Raw genomic sequence first — 16,975 nt, forward strand, 5'->3', positions numbered from 1 at the left:
AACATCTGTCCTCTTGTCTCTGTGCCTCTAGCAGTCCTAGCTCGCCTGCAAGCCAGATGAACTTTATTCCATATTTCTGTCCATAATGATTTCCTGTTGTCGTTCACCCTCACTGCCTGCTGTACAACCGTGGTTGTGAAATTAGGCCAAAAGCTCAATGACTCCCAAATGCTGCGGAGAATATGGAATACTTGTAATTTGGCTCCAGAAAAATCAGGTTGTGTGTGGATGTGTGTGTGTGTGTGTGTGTGTGTGTATGCATGTACGTGTGTGTGTGTATGCATGTATGTGTGTGTATGCATGTATGTGTGTGTGTGTGTATGCATGTGTGTGTGTGTGTGTGTGTGTGTGTACACTTGTGCATTGAGTTTCCATGCTCCCAGCTCTCATCTCTGTTCTTTTGTGTCATGGAAAGTAGGATTAGTTCATTTCTCTTTCCGTAACAAAATGCCTGAGCTGGGCACTTTCTAAGTCATATAGAAGTATACTTCTCACAGTGTCGGAGGCTACGGACGGCCTGCAAGATCAAAACAAATTCACTTAATGTCTGGTGAGGGCCTGGTCTCCGCTTGCAAAAGAACCCTTGAACACAGCGTTCTCACGTGGCAAATGGTAAAAGGGCCAAAGGGTTCAAGGCTGTGTGAAATCCCTTTGGCAACCTTAATTCATAACTCGTTCGTGAGGAAGGAGCGCTGGTGACTTCATCTCCTGAAAGCACAGCTTCTCTGTGCTGTTGCATTGGGAATACATATGTGCAAGCGAGTATTTCGGCCGCAGGAGGGTGTTTGTGTACTCGCAAGTTGGCAATGAGCCAGGATGGACGGAGAGACGTGGAGAGCTCGAGGTAGTAGATGCCTGTTGTATCGAGTGCGGTAGAGTCACGGATGGTGACCAGAGCTGGGGTTCCCTGGGCCCTGGCGGCACACATGCTCCATCTCACCTGACAAGATGGCTGTGTGAGTGTGTGTTCTAGCTTGCGTGGCTGCACAGACATCCTCCCGCCCATCTGTTTCAGCAATGCAAACCTCACAAGAGACCTGTGTGCGGCAGTAATGGCAAGACCTACCTCAACCACTGTGAACTTCACAGAGACGCCTGCCTCACTGGATCCAAGATCCAGGTGGACTACGATGGACACTGCAAAGGTAAGACATGCTGTCATCGCCGAAGGGCGGGGCGCGTGACAGGGAGACGGAGGAGACGGAAACCAGAGCAGTGCGGCCTGGCTGACCACACAAGCACTTGGAGATGCTCCTTCCTGACCTTCAGGAGCCTGCTAGGTTTGACCTGGCCGACTGGGGCCTTCCCCACTACTTCCTGCATCAGACCTGGAGCTCTCAGCATCACCTGCAGCCAGAGAGCAAAGAAGGCAGCTGTATCAATAGTCAACAATGGTAAAAATGGTCCTTAAAGGGCTTCCACGACTTTTAGAAAAAGTAGGTCAGTGTCTCCTTTTCCTTTTTTATTTTTTTAAATGTGGGCTTTTCTAGCCTAGTAATATGCTTCCTTTATTTCCCCTCTATCATCATGACCAGTTGGAAAGGTGGATTCCCAAGCATGGTTGCTTGTCACCAGACCTTTCCAAGTGTAGAGCCTGCCCAGCCATTCCATCTTTGGCTTTCCCTGGAAAAACACGAAGATTTATCCCAGACACCATTCTCCTCTCTCCCCTGTACAAAATTAATCTCTATATGAAGTTTTGAAATCTCAGGGACCACCCAGCCCACCAGGAAGAAGTATAAATTTAAAAAGGTAATTCATTGTCTGCAGGCAGGAAGGATCCCAATCCTTAGATCCTACAAGAAAGAAAAGGATGTAAGAATTGAAATCAGGGGGACTGGAGAGATGGCTCAGTGGTTAAGAGCACTAGATGTTCTTCCAGAGGGTCTGGGTTCAGTTCCCAGCACCCACATAGCAGAGGGTCTGGGTTCAGTTCCCAGCACCCACATAGCAGATAGCAACCAGCTGTAACTCCAGTTCCAGGGGATCCAATGCCCTCTTCTGACCTGCAGGTACCAGGGATGCACAATAGTGCACAGACATAGATGCAGGCAAAACACCATACATATAAAATAAAAACAAACAAATCTTAATTTATAAAAAAAAAAGAATTTAAGGCAAAGTAATGTCAGTGTTGCAAGACTTCACAGTTTAATCCTAAAATCCTCAGCATATCCTTTTACCCTTACACATCTTTTTTTGTCTTGCAGAAAAGAAGTCCGTGAGTCCCTCTGCCAGCCCGAGTAAGTACCTGACCTCACTGCAGTGTGTGTGCATCTTAGGGAGGAGCCTTAACAGAGGAAGCGTCTTCCGCAGTCCCCAGTCCCCGCTGGGCTGCCAGGGTCATCTGTGGGGTCAGGACTTTTGATCCAGATCTGGTCAGAGCGCAGCACACACAGCTCAGTAAAACCATGAGACTGCATTTCTCTCTCTCTCTCTCTCTCTCTCTCTCTCTCTCTCTCTCTATTTATTTAGACTGCATTTTTTAAATGTTCATCTGCTTTAGTGTCTGCCGGTCAAAGCAGCTGTTTGGGTCTAAATGTTAGCTGTTCTGAATTTTTGCTAAGTGGTGTCCTGTAGGGCCAGCCAGTGAGCCCTTCTTTCAGGGTCTTGTAAGACAGGCTCATGTCGTGGGCCCAGAGAAGTCAGAAGACACGGCTACTTTTGGAAAAGCCGGCCCAGCGACTGCCGTAGCTTTCTATCAAGATGCATTAAAATCTCAACGTGGCCTATAGGCCCAGCCCTCACAGTGATCCTGCAGGTCTCACCACGATTGCCTTAGAGTGACGGTAAAGAGGCTCATAGGGTCCAGTCAGCCCTAAATCATGCGGCTAGGAAGGACAGACTGGGAAATGCCCATATGTTCGCCCCTGGTCCTGTGCCCTCTCCCGGTCCTAGCATGTGCTGTCCTCCAGGAATTTCCTTTGGCCAGAGCCGGCTCCTCCCTGCTTTCCTACCCACGTGACTCCCACTTGTTCCCACGTAACAGCTGCCCAGAGCCAGGCTGAGGCGTGGCCCTTCCTTGGCCTTGTTTTCTCTTGTTTATAACAAAGGATGATGGGAGAATATTTTGAAAGGCTCAGTCTGTGAGAAAGGGAGAATTTGAGCAATCCAGCAGCATGAATAATGCATGTTTTCGTTTATTGATTTGTTAGCACATTCAGCTCATCTCAGAAGCAGGAGAGCTACTTTAGAGGATGATTTTGCCCCATGCTCCATAACGTTCATAAAAACGTCCTTCATTTTTATTTCCTTATTTTTTTCTTAAATAACAACTCCTCTGTTTCACCATTGTTTCAAGTTTCTAGTCCAGTGTTTCTCAACCTTCCTAACGCTGTGATCCTTTAATATAGTCCCTCATGTTGTCCTGACCCCCAACCATAAAATTAATTTTGTTGCTACTTTGTAACTGTGATTTTGCTACTGTTTTGTGATGTAAATATCTGATATGCAGGATATCTGATGTGCAACCCCAAGGGGGGTTGAGGTCTGTAGGTTGGGAACCACTGTTCTAATCTTATTTTTGCTACTGTTATGTAGCAAGATATATCGTAATGTAAATATCTAATATGCAGGATATCTGATGTGCAACCCCAAGAGGGGTTGAGAGCCCTAGGTTGGGAACCACTGTTCTTATCTTTATTCTGTACTCTGGGTGCGATCATCCTGCCTCCCTGGGTGCTGTGAAGACTGAATCGGATGACGCATTCAGAACTGAGTGGCACTGGGCTCTGGGCAGTGGGTGCTAATGACCCCAGGGTTCTCTGCCTCACCCCCGCCTCACGTCCCCCTCCACCGCTGCCCCCACCTCACGCTGCCCCCACCTCACGTTCCCCCCTCCCGCTGCCCCCACCTCATGTCTCCCCCACCTTGCTGCCCCCCACCTCACGACCCCTCCCGCGCTGCCCCCCACAGTTGTCTGCTATCAAGCTAACCGCGATGAGCTCCGGCGTCGCATCATCCAGTGGCTGGAGGCTGAGATCATTCCAGACGGCTGGTTCTCGAAAGGCAGCAACTACAGTGAGATCCTGGACAAGTACTTTAAGGTACTCAGCGCTGGGGTCAACCAGCCGCGTTCAGTCCTGGAGAAAGGGCGCCTTCCTCTTCCCCCTCTTGTGGCTTTCAGGAGACCCTAAGTGCGGCCCTCATCACCGGGTCTTATTATGGAGCTGTGAAAGTTGCCTAGCAACCTGCTTGCCCAGTGAGTGGGCCAGCAGTTGACCTTTGGGATCCGACAGGCATGTGCTGTTCCTCTTGAGCATTTAAAACTGCCAAAGGCTCGAGGAGCTGCCATGGGAAACGTGGCCAGGATTTCTCCTGCCCTGTGTGACTCTTCCGAAGCTGGTCCAGAGCGCTTTCTGGTGTACCAGACCCACTTTGGCCATTCACAGTGTCTTCATCCGAGAAGAGTCAAGGAACCCGTGGGCCTGGAGATTGTTCCAGGATCCAAGGACTGCTGCTGTCCACCGTATTAGTAGACGAGACAGACAGAGTACCATGTGGAGACCCAGAAAGAACTGCTTTTGAAGGGGAAATGAGTGAGGAGATAAATCACTGGCAGTGGGTATGGGTATCACAGAGGAAGATCATTCAGAAACCTTGAGAATCATTGGGAGAAGTAAAGGGGCAATCTCCCTGCTAATTGACAAGAACATAGACCTGCACCCATGGTATTCGAGACACGCAAACCACACACACCCATCCCAGATACTTCTTACACTCAGCCACACATTCAGGTACCACATTCCCACGGGAGCACCAAGCCCCTATGCTTTCAAGATGCTCATATTAAGGGCAGTGCCTTGGACACTCACTCCAGTGCGTGCTCACAAAGCCTGCTGTCCCAACAACTAGCCAGCCAGGACTCGGAGTAGCCCCACACAGGCAAGGAACTTCCGGGAGCTCTTGGGCCACACAAGTACATTTCACATGACCCTAAACTGGATTCTTTAGTTGGCATTGTGGATACCCACAAATGAAGAGATGCTGGGCTGGGCTGAAATGAGTTTTTGATCATTTAAGGCACCTCCTGTATTACTCTTATTAGGTAGAAGTTTTTTCCACTACGGCAGAGATTTAAACTCTGGGGTTCTAGTTTTCATCTCACACTGGGGAGAAAACATGGCTCTTCCCACTGGGCAGTGTCTCACCCATTTCCATGTGACAGCACCGAAGACGTGGGCGAGTCCCCTTCTGTAGAAAATGCCATCACTTTGCTGAGCAAGGGAACAGACAGGAGCAGGAACATAAAATGACTCGGGCCTGGCTGGCCACCAAGGCTGATGACCTGCGCTTGGTACCCAGGACCCACAGGGCAGAAGAAGAAAACGAACCCTTGGAAATGATCCTTTGCCTTCCACACATATGTTATGGCATGACACCCCTACATACACACACATACATGCACAACAGCTAAATAAATATAATTTTAAATTTTTTAAAGAAAATTATTTTTCCCAAAGCCAAATGGGTAGTGTCTGCAAAGTTTATGGTAAGCATTTACTCTCTCCTGTTCTTACAGCATGGAGCTTTGGGGCACAGGACACTAATTCTAAAGGGCCACTTGGAATCTTGTAACCATTTGTATATGGCAGACGGCCTCAGGCACTTCTGATACCTGCTATTAAATTTGATTGCAAAGTATCCAGGCCACTGTGCCACTCAACACATCTCCATGTCCCCAGGCAGTAACACCTTACAGGCTCCTAGCAAAGGAAGGAAGGAAGGAAGGAAGGAAGGAAGGAAGGAAGGAAGGAAGGAAGGAAGGAAGGAAGGAAGGAAAGAAGGAAGGAAGGAAGGAAAAAAGGAAGGAAGGAAGGAAGGAAGGAAGGAAGGAAGGAAGGAAGGAAGGAAGAAAGGAAGGCAGGCAGGCAGGCAGCATGGCCACTTGGGAAAAGAGCTTTCTCTGGAGCCATCTCCCATCTCAGAAAGCTTCCTGCCAGCTTACAAACACAAAGCTCCTCTGTCAAGACATCTGAGGGAGATGCTGTCCCACCAGGCCCATAGCTGCTGTAGGTGAGAGAGCTGATGTCTCAGACTTCCCTGTGCCAGAGACTTGTTCTCCAGCCCAGCTGGCTCTCCTCACGTAGCTGAATGGCAAATCAAGTCAGTTCAAGTAAGGCCCACACTGCCTTTCCCGTCCCAATGATCCAGTCACCATTTCTTTGATGAACTCAAAACAGAAGGGGAGCCTGGTAAGGAGACCCTTTCATACCAATCTGTTCATACCTGTGACACTAGACGGGAGACTCTTAGAGGGCGGGACCTCTGGAGCCAGCCTTCTTCCCTCCTTGACCCCAGTACTGTATACCCTATTGCTTCAGCTGCTTTGTATGAGCAGATGGTTCAACTCACCATCTCCTATGAAAACTGTTGACATTCAAATATTCCCTAGTACGTGTCTCCAGATGTTCCTCTTCCTTCCATTCTACAGCCACACAATCAAAACTGAAAAAACGTTTCTGACTCAGAAACAGAGCTACAGACAAGCATGCAGGGGTATCCAGCCTTGGTGGAGGGTTAGTTGAATCAACTATGCTGGATTCTGGCCAGAGATTGAGATGCCACTGAGCTTAATGCTATTTCTGGGCAGGTACCAGATTTAAGACCTGAGACTGAAAAGACCTGGGATGGGGTGCCCCCTTTATCAGGCCTGCATTCTGGTTCCCTGATGGTTGAAGTGTGCACCCGAAGCACTGACTTTTGAGAGCCAGCTGGACTGTCCAGAGTGCCCAGGCAGTGGCTGTGTACCTACTACAGGACCGTTCTTTTCCCTCCATCGCTTCTGTCGCGAGACAGGGGACGGGGCTTGCTCTAGCTGTACTCAGAAACGTTCTAGGGCCGTCGGAATGCTCCCTCTCCTCTCCGAGCAAGCTTACTGAACTGTGCATCTTTAATTAGTCAAAAACCTCACAAGTGGAATTATGGGGAGATTTCCTCAGCGCAAGAGTGCATAAAGAATGTCTCAGACCTGTCCCTGAGACTCTCAGGACAAGAGTGATAAACAGGTCCTAAGCAAAGATGTGGTCTTTCGTGTTACCCTCACTGTATATGCCACGAACATTTTACATGTGGCACGTAGCAGTCCTGAGAAAACAATTGGCTTCATTTCTCCCCCTACCCAGGAGTCTAGGCAGACATTTCTTCCAGACTCTTCACAATGTAAGGAGCCAACTTGAAAGTAGCAGGAAGATGGTAATTGTTTCCCAGCACAGTCTAAGAAAGGTGTGGGGAATGAAGGGGTCCCCTAGTGCTCCTTAGGGTAGCGGTAGCATCCAACATGGAATTTATCTAAACCTTCCAGGTGTTGCCTCCTCTTGTTACTAGGGCTTAGGCTTGTTACGTGGTTCCAGATAGCTGAGGTTTTGTTCAGGCATCTTGTTTTGGAGGGAATGATGGCCGCCCTCAGCACTCCTTGTTCAGCCATGTTCCCAGGGTATCACAGGTCGTTGGCTTACACAGTGTAGCTGAGGACCTGTGCACACATGTGCACCGGCACTGCAGTGTAGGGCAGAGGAGGAAGGAGGCTGGCCTTAAACAGCGAGATAGACTCCTGTGGTTCCCAAAGGGAGCCTGGAAGATCACCGGCTCTGCTGCTTCTCCTGAGTAGCCTGTCAGAATCGTAGATCTGGGGCTTTACCTCCCAGATTCTAATTACCTGCTTATAATGCCACACCTTGTTATATGTTTACTAGGTGTGAGATGATGATGTCACCAATGCCTGTAGGACAATTTCAGGGACTGGATCACATGGTATTCTTAAGTAATGCAGACATCTGTTCAGGCTGCCCTCCTGAGCAGGATCCCATGCTGAAAGAAACCCCCTGATGGCTTCTGTTCAGGCACCTTTACTTGCTCCCCTTGGAGTACCACTTCCTAGTTTGGGTGCCCACTGATCTGAGCCACCAATTCCTACTGTAGTTCCTTGTGGCCAGGCGAGGACAGGGTTGTGGTGTATTAAGAATAAGATGAGCTGAGCAGTTAGGCCAGAGGATACACCGTAAAGCAGGCTTTCTACACTCTCCTGAGAAATCTCTTCATCTCCTTCTAGAACTTTGATAACGGTGACTCTCGCCTGGACTCCAGTGAATTCCTGAAATTCGTGGAGCAGAATGAAACAGCCATCAACATCACCACTTACGCTGACCAGGAGAACAACAGGCTGCTCAGGTGGGGACGAGGGCCTGGCCACAACCAGGGAAGGGAGCCTGGGGGTGGGGGCTTGAACCCCTTCTACCAGCAGAGGAGCTGCCAGTGCCGGTGTGAAAGAAACGGAAGAGTAGGGTTTCTCTCCTGATCTAGTCTGGGGACATTATAAAACTGGGATTTCCAACAACATTGATATCCGGCCAATCAGCTATTGTCTGGGGTCAGAACTTGCAAGGAGAGAAGACTGTAATTTTGGAACACATTGTCAAGAACATGCCATACCCACATTTCTCCCGAGTGTGGCAACTGATTCTGCCATTGATCTTCTGACGGAACTGTATTAATGTAGTCTCTCATCGTAGACTAAATTATTTCATCCCCAGTGTTTAAAATGACCAGTGATGTTCCGTGTACCATTCTCTAATTGTTATGAATATATGTCCTTCTTTTCGTATTAGCTTAGAATAAATATTAATAAACAAAGAAGTTTCTGGTATGGTACTAGTACATTGGGAAGAATTAAACATGGAAAGGTTGTCTCTCTTTTGTTCAGAACAAGTTCAAAGTGCAGCTTCTTTGAATCTTTCTAACCATCGTCCTGGACCTTAAGGAATAGATAACCACTCATATTTTGGTAACCTGGATTTTGATAATTTAATAATTTCAATGTTTGACCCTCAAAACATTTCAATGAGAGAAGGACTTTCTCCCTGTCTTTAGAGGTGGGAAAATAAACTCAGAAAGATTGAGTTCTGGTTCAGGGACACTTGAGTAGGAAGTGGCTGAGCCCCAGGGCCCAAGTCTTACTCAGCAGAGGGGGTGATGGAGCCAAGGGTCTATAAAACTTGTAAAAGAACCTTTTACAACGGTGATGGTGGTGATGCTGGCTTGAATTTCATATTCTTTCAAGTCCTGTGTTCTTTTTCACGTCATCTGCCATCTCTCTTTTGCTTTGGTTTTACGGACTGGTTGAACTGACAGTCGTACCCTGGGAAAAGCCTATGTGATATAAGATCCAGTCAAATAAGCTAAAGGTCGGTGCTTACGGGGTAACTGGGTGATGGCGTGACAGACAGGTCAAGGAGGAAAGAAGAGTTTTCTGTGAGCAGCCATCTCGCCCGGGGCTCCAGGTTCTGTGAGCCTTGTGCTTGCTCCTTTCCTAGGGAAGAAGCGGCAGCCTTGCCAATGACATTTCCCTTGTGTTGTATTTCAGAGGACTCTGCGTGGATGCTCTCATCGAGCTGTCTGATGAGGACGCTGACTGGAAACTCAACTTCCAGGAGTTCCTCAAGTGCCTCAACCCGTCCTTCAACCCTCCTGAGAAGAGTATGCCTAAGCCAGAAACTGAGTGTTGGTGGAGGTGGGAGGGTTACAGGGAACGTGCAGCCAGAACTAACTGGTATCCAAGATAACTAAGCTAGCCCCCATGCATGGTACTGGGCTGTTCATCCTGTTGTCTTTATGATGGAGTAAGGTGATGAGTTTACGGGGCATTTGGCCATGAGAGACAAGGCAGTCCTTGTCTGGGAAGGGGGCCATGTAGGTGCTCAGCCTGTACCAAAGATACTACCCCGTTCCACCCTCATGTCCCAACTGCTGCCTTTATTTCTGGTCCAACAGAGTGTGCCCTGGAGGATGAAACCTACGCAGACGGAGCCGAGACCGAGGTAGACTGTAACCGCTGTGTCTGCTCCTGCGGACACTGGGTCTGCACAGCAATGACCTGTGATGGTGAGCCATAGTTAGGGCAGAATGGGGGGGCGGAGCTGTGACTGGGGTGAGAGAAGGTGACATGGGTATGGTGGGAAAAGAGCAGGGGCTGGAAGAGGCAGCCCCACAGCCCTGCTGAGGAACACTGTTGGTGGAGCACGTGTTCCAGGGGCATCAAATGAGAGAGAATGGTGCCCAATAAAGGTCGATATGAGACTGAAATAATCATCATGAAAGAAAAATGTGTGCCAGCACTATCTTTCCCACCACAGTCTTTGCATAGTAGCCAACTTAATCCTTCGGAGACTTAAGGAAATTCTGTATATAAAAGAGTCAGGTGGTCAGAAGCCAAAATGACTTAATTTGCCATACCATGCAGGAAAAAGAGTAAATGAAAAATGTAAAAAATAAATTTAAAAAATGAAAAATTAAGATCATGGAGATGGGCAAAATGGGTTGGGTACATACAGGTGTCAGAGTTTGGGAGGCAGAACAGAGGTCAAAGGGTATGTTGGAACCACTTGTGTCCCATCAGAGACCTAAGCTGCAGGGATGCCAACGATCAAGAGGAGACTTCCATCAAAGTCAGACTGAAGCAAAGAGCCAGATGAAAGCGAATCATAGAAGGATATTAAAGCCAGATCCAGAACTCAGCCACACTGAGTATGAAAAGAAATGTCAGTTAAAACCTGACTTAAAAGTTACACCTGCAGGAATGACCCTGGGGTTATAGTTTAAGAAGTTAACTGAAGCAAGAAAAAGTTGGTACTTAAAATTATGTGCAGGGGGATTGGGTGTGAGAGACACTGAGAGATAGCAATCAAAGACCCAGGAAATGCTCTAGCCAGGGAGCCCAGACCGGTATAGGTGGAAGCCAGTGTTATCCGTAGGTAGGTTGAGTAACCTTCCTAGGTCCAAGTCTGCTTCAGTGTGAGAGAATAGATCCCAACCGATCCACGGGAACAGATGGGAAAGCAGAAGAGGCTGTTTAGAGATAAGGATTTCCTGATAGACACACACACACACACACACACACACACAGAGAGAGAGAGAGAGAGAGAGAGAGAGAGAGAGAGAGAGAGAGAGAGAGAGAAGCTATGGAAGTCGTCAGAGGACATCTTTAAACAGGGACCCAGTCTGCCTCAACCGGGAAGCACCCCCATTTGTCTTCCCCAACTCCCTTTCATATATCTTAACTGCTCTTGTTCTCTCTTTGGAAAGAATTCCTCTCCATTTCTAAGATGCAGGAGGAATAAGTGCACTGACTTACAAAACCCTAAACACAAACGTCTGGGTAATAAGCCAATCACTGTGCATCAGACAGCATACCGCTCCCATGAGCCTTTGTCAGTTTCCATGGTCACGCCGTGGACTGCGTGCCCTCCTTGCAGTTGGTCTATGGGACCTCAACACGTCTTGGTGTAAGGCTGTGACATAAGAGGAAATTGAGGCATTTTCAGGCCCATATCTGAAAATGAGCAATATCATCTTAGATCACAAGGCTCAAAGGCACAAACAAACAGGGGCATTGAGATAACACCAGAGAAAGAGCCAGGGCCACGAGAACTGGCTGTGAGGAACAGACTGATGCCAGTGTCTGTTGTTTCCTAACGGTAAATGTTGTGTTTGGCAAATGGATTCCCGGGCACTCTCCCAAACCTTCTAGATGGTAATCTACAAAACGAATATCTTGGGGACCTGGGTCAGGTTTTTGCTTTTAACTTGGTTGGTTGGTTGTGAGTTTTATTGTTTCATTTTGTTTGGTTTGGTTGAAATGTTTTGGTTTTGTTTCGGATTTTTTTGTTTTTGTTTTCTTTGTTTGTTCGTTTGTTTGTTTTTTACTATTTTTTCTTTGTACTTAAGAAATGTTTGTTCCATGTCATAGTTATCCACCCTGAGTGTACAGAACCTTCCAGAGAGCAAAAAACTCTGGGACCCAGCTACCTCCCACCCCAATCAATTACATCAAAATTTCTATAGTTGAAAGCCAGGCAATTTGAATGTATTTGTTTATTTGTTTTCCGGTTCTGAGGGGTTGAAAATGGGGGTGGGGGGCACGATTTGCATGGTAGACAAACCATCTGCCAATGAATTACATCTACATCATGGGTCAGAAAAATTACATTTGCAAATGTTCTCTGGGACCTTGTGAGGGTGTGGGAACGGTTGAGAATCACTGCCCCGGAGGAGTTTCCTGAGGCAGTACGCAAGTTGTCGCCTTTGCTTTTCTGTAGGACCAGCCTGCCTTGTGGGTGTGTTAAAGAGAACAGCAGGAATGGAAGCCAGAGAATTAGGAGAGATGGCTTATTTGTATGACACTGGGTGCCTTAATGCTCAGAGAGGGGTCGGCAGCTCAGCTCTCCTCCGAGTCTGTTAGGTAGAGTCCCCCCTGGCTGACCACAGCCCTCACTGCTCTGAACTTTGATTTTCATACAGGAAAGAATCAGAAGGGGACCCAGACCCAGACAGAGGAGCAGAAGACCAGATACGTCCAGGAACTCCAGAAGCACCAGGTGAGCAGCCACGGTGCTGGTTCAAAGGTTGCTGTTTCTCACAGGCTCTTAATGCCACTCGCGTCCAGAGCCCCGGGAAATGAGAGAAACACACTTCGCTTAATACCTGTACTACCAAACTGTGGTATAGACCGTACCCTGAAGGAGTTGCTGAGGGTGAGAGGGGCTGAGGTATCTCTCCAAACCTTCCACCAGCCGACATCTGCGAGCTGCTACCAGGAAACAATATTTAGCATGTCCGTCCTTTAGCATGTGTGGGTAGACAGGCAGAGAAAGCTGTGAGCAGAGATGGAGGTGCAGGTCACGAGGAGGCAGCAGGACATGGAGTACCAGCCGGGCCTCTAAGTCTCCAGCCCATGTTATCAGCGGTTTCCTAGAGGCAGTTCTGAAACCAAAATCGAATTCCCATGTCATATAATTTACCCCTTTAAAATATGCAGTTATGCAAGAAAGTGGCTGTCAGTGTGTTCCTAAGATTGTCAGCCATTCCCCACAGTCTGTTTCCGGGGTGTTTTAACCTCCCGCAAAGGAACCCCATGCCCACTAGCAGCACTCCCCTTTCCTTCCATCCCCCATGCCCACTAGCAGCAGCTCCTCTTTCCTTCCTTCCCCCTGCCCTGGCAATTGCTAACCTATTTTCTGACGCTGTAGATGCGCCTGGTCTGGGCATGTCAGGTAGCACGCTCTTTTCTTCCTGATTTCTTGTACTTAGCATAGTGCTTCTCAGGTTCTTGCTTGCAGCATGGATCTACTTCCTTCCTCTTTATGTAAGTGCCGTTCCACACACCTGGCATTCTGTGTATGTATCCCATAGCTGACGAATATTTAGGTGCCTTCTAGCTCTGATGAATGACGCTGCTGTGAGCTTGACTGTTTAAGTTCCTGTGGGCATGGTTTATATTTAGGAATAGAATTCAGGTCATAAAATAACGCTCTGTTTAACCCCTGAAGGGTGGCCAAACCGCTTTCCGAGCACCGTTCATTGTATGCCCTCCCCAACAGGTCTCCATTTTTTTCACATCCATGCCAACATTTGTTACTAGTTTTCTTTATTTCGTCTGACCTACTGGATGCATAGTGGCATCTCAGTATGCTTTCCTTTGCATTCCTCCAATATCTAATGTTGTGTCCTTATCAGCTGTCTGCACATCTTTGGAGGAATGTGTCAGGCACGGTTGTAAGAGCTGGAACAGTATTGACCTTGTGTTACAGTTGAAGACACTAAGGTATAGATTTCAAAATATTCCCAGGACACTAGGAAAGCTGAACAAGACAAATTCAAGCACAGATAGTCTGCCTCTGGGCCTATCGATTTTAGTCATTTTGTGGGACATGGTATCCTTTAGTATCCTTAAAACTGGGACAATAATTATCTGATGTGCTTATTTTATAAGATGTCCTTATAAGGTCAGCTCTTAAAGTCAGTAAACTACTCCTGAATGACCATGCACAAATTGGACATAGCTTTGTGTTGTTTATCACACAATGAGTAGCTGTACAAGTAAGCTACTAAAGTCGCATAATCGTGTGACTGTTGATGCTACAGAAAGTCTGAGGCCCTGGATAAATGCCATTAACTTTTTAATATTTGCATAATGATTGTTTCTTCCTCCATCTCAAAGGAAACCGCTGAAAAGACCAAGAAGGTAAACACCAAAGAGATCTAACAAGAAGCACACAGCGCCGTGTCTAGAGCCCAGCGTCTCCTCTTCAGCGCTGCGTCCAGCACACACGAGCGTCTGCTGCGATCACTAAACCACCAGTATTTGCTTGTCTGGCAATGAATATTATTTCGTTTGTTTTGCAATGAAGGAAATGAGGGTGGCTGGCTAGCGAGGGAAGGCCACGACCTTCATTTCTAGGAGTGCTTTAAGAGAAACCATAGGGTGCTGTGGGGCCGGAGGCGAGTAAGGCAACTGCATCAGGCTGACAGAGGAGCAGACGCGGGTCTGAAGGAACCCTTCCTGGGGCACGGCAGCTGAGTGGAGGCCGCAGGGCAGGCATGTGATGTTGTGGGGAGGACTGAGCTGGCTCTGCTGGAGGAAGGGAGGAGCCCTGCTGCCCGGACCCTGTCACCACTGTTGCATGCAGCATGTCTGCTTCCCCTCCTGGTCCCAACAATCACCTGAATACACAGCCATCCCACTAGTTACCTGTGTCCCTCAGATCTGGATGGAGTTTCCAGGAGGTTGTGTTTAAATGATGCAGATACTTAGTGTACTTCAAGCGCCATGGAGACCTAACCAAAATTTTAAAATACATTTTTTTTTAACCAAAGGTGCTATTTCTCTGTAAAAGACTGTTTTTTTTTTTTTTGGCAAGCTGACTTCATTCCTCGATTATTATCATTATATTATTATTGTCATTTTTTAGTATATTTTTCTTGGCTAGATTTTAAGCTTTCATAATTATTTTTTTCAGTAGTCCTACTGTTTCAAAGGGGAAAGGAGGTTGGGAGCTTTTCTGGGTACAGGGAACTCTGCAGCATAAATGGCCCCTTCCCCTGCCACACACTAGACTAGATGCAACCCAGGGCTGCACCACCCCACCCCTGACTTCCAGAAGGTAAGCTACGTGCCAAGAATACGGGATAGATGCCTCAGACAGAAGCCATAGGACGAAGCATCTTCATAGACAGTTGTTGAGACCCAAATAGTTCATTTGTTTTTGTTTCTTGTGAGATGTTTCAAGGACGGAAGCCCAGGCTGTCCCAGCCTGCCAACACACTGTGATCCGTGGCTAACTGGCAGTGTGGCTCTGGCCCTCTCTGCTCTTATTTCTGGGTGTCAGTTTCCTTAGCAAGCTGATAAGAATGCATCCTGGAATTTAATAAATAATATAGTTTGTGGCTTAGGTAGCTGGTCCAGAGGAAGCTAGTGGTTCACTGCCCTCTCCTTAGGCTAGATGAAGCCATACAACAAGAAAAGACAGCCGGTAACAGCATGGCCCGGTTTTGCCTTGGTCTAAATGATCCTTTCAGGTAGCTGGAGTGAGGACTTCATGGGTCAGTCTGCCCAGGAAGAGAGTGTGAAGGAAAACCTTCACCCTTCTCCACATAGTGCACACGAGTGCTGTCTCTAGTTGGAGTCAGAGATTTCCCCATACAGATGAAGGCAGAAGTTTTCAGATTTGAAAACAGTTGAAAATGAGGATTGAATCTTAGCAAGGGGACGGTGGGGGAGCGACACACCACTCAGTTATTGCAGATCCATTCGTTCTTTGAACCTCTGATTCTTTAACTCCCTTATTGCCATGTTTCATGTGCACTTAACATCCCCCCTCCAAAAAAATGAGACCCTTATCTTATTTGCAAAACTCACTATAGACCCTACAGATAAAGTATTGAGGTTTTCCTGCACAGGCAAATGCAGAAAGTTGGGATGGAAGTGGAATTCCTCCTGAATAGTTTCCCTGCTCTCTTTCGAAAGGAGACGACTCTGTTGCCGAGTGTTCTGAGCTTTTATGTACCATCCCATTCAAAAACTCTTTGAACCCCTGGTGCAGTCTGGATTTCAACTCCCTCTCCGAGTGCCTTGGAGAACTCACAGCAGCAGCAGCATGCCTTAATCAAAAGTTTTGCCAGTTCTTGGATGTGATGGGGGAGGGCAGGAATATCACTTTGCTGAAGCAAGCAGCTACAGTATCTGTTCACCAGTCATCTTTAGCACAGTGGTTTTCAACCTTGGCTACCCCACCCCATAACACTGAATACCCAAGGGTAAGCCAACGTTCCTCTTGAGTGCCACTACTCTGTGTAAATAAGGCGGCTGTTGTCTGCGGCACCGTAGATTATGTGGTGCCTTAACCATTCATGAAAAGCTGCTAAGTAGCCTAGTTTGGAGAGCCTTAGGTGGAGCTTTGCATGGGACTAACAAGCAGGACTGCATCCAGTTCAGTTCCTACAGTCCTCCAGAGGCCTGTAGGCCACGGCTGCAAGCTCCTTGGGCTTTGTGTGTGTGTCCTTAATAAACAGCAGTGTCTCTTAAAGATTCAGAGCCCAGGGAGGCCTCCCCATATACAAATGCCGGACTATGGGTACTACTGTCAGTCTTGGGAAAGCAGGCTCCTCCATCTATAGCCAAGTCCATGTGAACAGTCTGAATTCCTTCATTATACCCATGACCTAAATGTTAAACTTCAGGAAATAGTTTCAACAGCTTTCTGTTGCCCGTGTGGTTATGAAAATGCCTTTGTATTTAGTGTGCTTCCATAGTTCATTTAACTTGTTTTTGTAATTTCTGATTTTTGTTACTATTAATAAATAAAACTAAAATCATAGATTTGTTGGTTCTCTTATCTCCAGTGAAGGCCAAATGAAATTATGAGAGCATTTACCTTTTACCACATAAAAGTAGGTGAGCCTTGGTGGGGGTGATATTAATAAATGATTATTTCCTTCTATTTAATGTTCAACGTTGGGCCACCATACGTGGCAACAATAATTTATTCTCATCAGTTTGACCAGTTGTGAGTTTCCACAATAACTCCTGCCCATAACTTACCAAGGATGACAGCAACCAAAATCTGTGACTGTGAAGAAAAGTCTAGAAGGCAGCTTAACAGGCCCATCACAGCTGCCGAGCACAATGGCAGCAGCTTCCGCC

At 47.4% G+C, this 16,975-nt stretch overlaps 1 protein-coding gene across 1 annotated transcript in view; it reads left to right on the forward strand.

Annotated features, from left to right (window-relative positions):
- Positions 1 to 16,649, forward strand: part of Fstl1 (follistatin like 1) — a 58,535-nt gene extending 41,886 nt beyond the window's left edge. The window contains exons 4-11 of the mRNA XM_048422537.3: positions 1,016 to 1,145; positions 2,211 to 2,243; positions 3,916 to 4,046; positions 8,051 to 8,169; positions 9,362 to 9,474; positions 9,769 to 9,879; positions 12,295 to 12,371; positions 13,994 to 16,649. Of these exons, the coding sequence (XP_048278494.2) occupies positions 1,016 to 1,145; positions 2,211 to 2,243; positions 3,916 to 4,046; positions 8,051 to 8,169; positions 9,362 to 9,474; positions 9,769 to 9,879; positions 12,295 to 12,371; positions 13,994 to 14,038 (759 nt within the window). The 3' untranslated portion in view covers positions 14,039 to 16,649. The remainder of the gene's footprint in view (positions 1 to 1,015; positions 1,146 to 2,210; positions 2,244 to 3,915; positions 4,047 to 8,050; positions 8,170 to 9,361; positions 9,475 to 9,768; positions 9,880 to 12,294; positions 12,372 to 13,993) is intronic.
- The last annotated feature ends 326 nt before the right edge of the window (positions 16,650 to 16,975 follow it).

The sequence above is a fragment of the Myodes glareolus genome, chromosome 2, assembly GCF_982192425.1.
Source record: "Myodes glareolus chromosome 2, mMyoGla1.1, whole genome shotgun sequence".
Classification (NCBI taxonomy): domain Eukaryota; kingdom Metazoa; phylum Chordata; class Mammalia; order Rodentia; family Cricetidae; genus Myodes; species Myodes glareolus.